Source organism: Terrapene carolina, unplaced genomic scaffold (genome assembly GCF_002925995.2).
Source record: "Terrapene carolina triunguis isolate 2854851 unplaced genomic scaffold, T_m_triunguis-2.0 Scaffold740, whole genome shotgun sequence".
NCBI lineage: Eukaryota > Metazoa > Chordata > Testudines > Emydidae > Terrapene > Terrapene triunguis.
In genome coordinates, this window is record NW_020665091.1 from 837,893 (window position 1) to 843,074 (window position 5,182).

General features: G+C 46.4%; 1 protein-coding gene across 3 annotated transcripts in view; it reads left to right on the forward strand.

Moving 5' to 3' along the window:
• The window catches only part of LOC113408079 (C-type lectin domain family 2 member B-like), an 8,377-nt gene extending 3,201 nt beyond the window's left edge, over positions 1-5,176 (forward strand). For all 3 annotated transcript variants that reach the window (XM_026660249.2, XM_029913599.1, XM_029913600.1), the window contains exons 3-5: positions 3,295-3,470; positions 4,587-4,690; positions 5,006-5,176. In XM_026660249.2, coding sequence (XP_026516034.1) covers positions 3,295-3,470; positions 4,587-4,690; positions 5,006-5,123 — 398 coding nt within the window. In that variant the 3' untranslated portion in view covers positions 5,124-5,176. The remainder of the gene's footprint in view (positions 1-3,294; positions 3,471-4,586; positions 4,691-5,005) is intronic.
• The last annotated feature ends 6 nt before the right edge of the window (positions 5,177-5,182 follow it).

A 5,182-nucleotide genomic window follows, 5' to 3' on the forward strand; every position in this document is an offset into this window, starting at 1 on the left:
GGGGGGGGGCTGCTTGGGGCGGCAAAAACCCTGGAGCCGGCCCTGCCAGCCTGTTCTTTAAAATCTGCAATGATGGGGATTCTACAACCTCCCTTGCAAGCCTATTGCAGACCATAACTACCCTTTAGTTGGAAAGTTTTCCTAACAGCTAACCTAAATCTCCCTTGCTTCAGATTAAGACCATTACTTTTTGTCCTATTGTAATGTCGACAGACCCCGGTCGTTGGCGGGCGGGATCGAACGTGGAGCCTTTGGAACTTAGTGCATGAGCCTCTACTGCATGACCTAAAAGCCATATGGCTCCTAGATAAGGCTGTAGAGCAGGGATCTCAAACTCAAATCACCACTAGGGCCACATGAGGACTAGTACATTGGCCCGAGGGCTGCATCACTGACACCTTTTCATACAAAGATACAAAAGCCCCCACCTCTGCCCCTGGTCCCACCCCCTCTCCATCCCTTCCCCAAAGTCCCTGCCCCAACTCTGCCCCCTCCCTGCCCCTATTCCAACCCCTTCCCCAAATCCCCGCCTCTTCTCCTCCTCCTCTCCTGAGCGCACCGTGTCCCCGTTCCTCCCCCTTCCTCCTGGAAAGTCCTAAGCGCTGCCAAACAGCTGTTTGGCAGCAGGAAGCACTGGGAGGTAGGCGGAGGAGCGAGGACGCGGCACGCTCAGGGGAGGAGGGGAGCTATGACGGGCCGCAGGAAATAACTCTGCGGGGCCGTGTGTTTGAGACTCCTGCTGTAGAGCAAACCCATTAATATCTCTCTCAAAGTGGTCTCGGTGGCAATAGATGAGACAGAACACCACACCCAGGAGGTGCATGGGTTACAACTACCATCAGTGGACATGTAGAACAATTGGTCACAGTCCTCTTTAACATATTTGTTGAAGACTTATCGGGTCTCCACTCAGTCTTCTTTTCTCAAGACCAAATATGCTAAGTTTTTCAATCTTTCCTCATAGGTCAAGTTTTCTAAACCTTTTATCATTTTTTGTTGCTTTCCTCTGGACTCTCTCCAATTTGTCTGTCTTTCGTGAAATGTGGCACCCAGAACTGGACACCAATATTCCAGTTGAGCCCTTGTTGGTGCTGAATAGAGTGGGACTCTTACCCCCTTTGTCTTGCATGACACTGCCGTTAATAGGCCCCAGAATGATATTAGCCTTTTTCACAAGCATAATGTTTTCATCTTCAGCCTCATCTCTGGGAGGGAAGAGTGTACTGGGGGGGGGAGTAATTGAAAATGGTGATCAGCATTTCAGACTACACAAAGGGTTGGAACTATTCCAGCCTTTTCATCAGGAATTTCTTTCTTTTAACTATAGATCGCAAGATATTCCTCCTTGAAGTGTAATTAGCACTTCATGTACAAACATAATTAATTCTCACCTTACCCCTGGGAGACAGGGAAAGGTAATTATCCCAATTTCTCAGACACAAAGACTGAAAAATAGAAAGGTAAAGCCAGGAATAGAACTCAAATGTTCAAGCCACCAGCCCTGAGTTTTTGTTTTTGTTTTTTTTAAATATGCCGCTAAACTGTTTTTATGAGAGAGCTGTATCTTTCACTACAGCAGTTCCTGGTAGCTTCTCTGTACATTGAGTCTGGGGATTGTATTTTACATCTAATTTTTTTAATTTATAGTAGCACCTAATTTCCCAACTAATTAGGGCCCTATTTTGCTAGGTTCTGGTCACACACATAGTGAGAGACAGTCCCTGCCCCATAGACCTTACAATCTACATTGAGAAGACAGGGTTGGTGGGGACTCCCAGACACACAGAGGTAAAGTGACTTCCCAAAGGCCATGCAGCAGGTCAGTGGCTGAGCTTGCAATAGAGCTCTAAGTATCCTGATTGCTAGTCTAGTGCCCTGTCCACTAGACCATACTGCCTCGCTGTACTTGTACAGCTCTAAACTTGGCATTTTATCTACTGGGTAATGTACTTGACGAAACAGCAACAAAAATTAGAACTTGTTGGAAAGTGTCACCCTTGGAAATTTTTATCTTTTAATTTCTTTAAAACATAATATTTATTGTGGATAGTTGACACTTTCTGTGAAAATTTTTGTGGTTAAAAACTTCAGACCAATATATGACCTCTTTGAAAAGTTATGAGTAGCTTCAAATAGAAATACAAAGGCAGCCTTAACTATAGTTGTTGCTGGAGTTAGAATATTGCATTTTATTTAGTGACTTATATGTAGGGCCCTACCAAATTCATGGCCATGAAAAACATGTCATGGACGGTGAAATCAGATCTCCCCCATGAAATCTAGCTGTGGGAGGGGAGAGACAAGATGGGGATGCCCCAGCTGGGGGCTGCTACTGGGCCCCTGGCTCCAGCTGCTAGTCCCCTCTGGGCTGTGGAGAGACGGGACTTACTCTTCCCCTGCACAGCCACTCTCGGGGGGGGGAGGAGGGGAGGATCAGACCCACCTCCGGGTACCTACCCCAGCTGCAGGAAGCTGCGGGACTGGGTAGCAGCCCCAGAGCTTCCTGCAGCCACAGGAGGTCGCCAGAAGTGGAGGTGGGTCTGATCTCCCGCCCCGCCCCCCCTACACCCTCCCCCAAGCGTGGCCATGCCAGGGAAGAGCAAGTCCTGTGCCTCCCCAGCCCAGCTGGGACTAGCAGCTAGGAGCTCCTGGGTGGGGTGCTCCCAGCAACACAGGGGAGATCAGACCCACCTCCCTCTGGGAACCTCCTCCGGCTGCAGGAAGCTCCAGGAGTGCTGCCTTCAGAGCCCAACCCAGAAGTGAGGGTGGCAATACCATGACCCCCCTACAACACCATTGACCCCCCCCACACACACACAATCCCATTTTGGGTCAGAACCCCTGCATATACAACACCATAAATTTCAGATGTAAACATCTGAAACTGTAAGGAGAATCTAGGTAGGTAGGTAGGATGTAGTAAATATATTTAAAAAAACAAAATACTCTTGCTGGAAGGTTGCAGTGTAACACTACTTTTATTTTAATTCCAGAACAATAACACACAGTAACTAAAACCAGAAAGATAAAGCAGGGTGCTGCCAAAGGCCGAGAGGCACAACTCGTCCCACTTTAGGCAGGCAGGCTGGCTGGCTTTAGACTGACTGCTGCTAGGCCCAGATTGCACACTTCCCTAAGAGTCCCCTGCCTGCAATCAGGACCCGGAAAACCACCCTGGGAGATTTAAAGTGACTACTTACAATTTTAACACAGTGTTCAATATACAATCTCCTTCCTCACCCCCACCCCCAAAAAAGAGAAGAAAATGTCTGCTGATTGTCTTCTGTCTGCTAGCCATAGAGCGTGTCCCTGCTGTGACTGGAGAGTGCATACCCTGCCCAGGAGGCTGGATGTGGTTCAGAGGGCAATGTTACTATTTTTCCAAAGAAACCCAGGACTGGGATGCCAGTAAGGAGTTTTGCAGTTCTCATAATGCCACACTTGCTGTGATAAAAGAACCATCACAACTGGTGAGAATAAGAAATTTCATTTGATTCTCTCCTAGCAAAGATCTTCATGGAATTACATAATATGGCTGGATCACTTGTGTAGACCTAGATGGGGCTGCAGACGTGGGCATTGGTGGGGGAAGGACAAGATTCTTGAAAATAAGGGACTGGTCAGATCATTTGAAAATTGAAAACTCAAAAATATAACTTTCAAAACCCTACCTGTTGTGGAACCTTGCTGTGGAATTTCATAGTAAAGTTCAGTCTAATGCTAGCAGGAACATACCAAGATGTGCTCTCTATGCAAGCACTCCTTGGCTTCTCTGCTGAGACTACCATGGTGCCAATTCTGGTGGTAGTGCTTTTGGTAATGTGGGCAGCCTGTCTTTCTGAAGTGGACAGAAGTCCATAAAAAGTATTCCAGTAGGCCACCAAGGAGATAAGTGGTAACTTCTGCTCGCTTTGGGTGATCTGTCCTGGATTTACATGTGCGAGCTAGAGGTTAGATGGTATCCTGATGCCTGAACCATATTGTCTTAAAGTTTGAAAAATAACGTTATGGGGTTTACCATGACGGTCCCTTTTCAAAGTGCAGTTCTGTCTTGAAGAGTGACAGTAAAAATACCAAACCTGGTCTCCATGGTTATTGTCTCTCAGTATCTACAAGATGTTTGTTCTGCCTGCCAGCCCAAAAAATTCCCCTGGGCTCTTTACATCTTTCTGCAGGCCAAACCATGCCCTTGCTAACACCTTGGCAATACCATTGGCCCTAACAGGTTTGCACAAATGTAACTAGCTGCCTCTGCTTTTCAGTCTCTTCCTGAGCATCTGTCCCGTCTGCCACATCTCCCTACTTCCTCTGGACACCATTGCCCTTCTCCCACAGCACTTCCAAACAATATCACTTTCATTCTTTCCCATGTTGGTCTATGGAACAGCACTATCTACAGGAGCAGCAGAGGTGGAAGGGGGGAGACCAGCGGTCCCTGCTGCCCATTCTCACCATTAGCAGAGTTAGCTCCAGGAATGCACCCTACTATATCCACTATCCTATTCATAATCTAAATCTATAGAGCATAATAGGTACTGATAAGAATATGCTTTCTCTCTCTTTCCCCCCCCCCCCCCCCATTACAGGAGACTATTAACTCTTTTAAAGGAAATGAGGATTACTGGCTTGGACTAAGCAAAGGAGGAGAGGGATGGCAGTGGGTGGATGGATCTCCATTTACTAATACCATGTAAGTTATTTCAGCTGTGACTGGCAGGTGTGGGAGATATTGGTATACCTGACTGATCAAACCCAGAAAAAAATTTAAGTGGCTCCCAAAGCAGAGTTGAGGAAGTGTCTGCATGGAATCTTGTTGAAAGTTGGTCAATAGATTTGCAAAACAATCAAAAGACTATGTTGTGGTTGCTGGTTAGTCTTGATTTGTGGTGAGGTCTGTGTGTGTACATGTGAAGGAGGGTAGAGCCTATTGGTGGTCCTGTTCCTTATTTGAAATGCCAGATTCACAATGGAATCAACTTTATTCCCATGTTTTCATCCTCTCCAGAATTCAGTTGGAAAATGATGCCCAAAACTTGAACTGTGCTTTCCTTAGCATGAAGCAAATTGCTACTGTAGACTGCACATCTCTAAGATACTGGATCTGTATCAAAGAGTCCAGATGAGTTTTCTCAATCAGCAATGAAAGGTTTGTTTGATGCAAGTTGCAAATGAAATTTGTTTT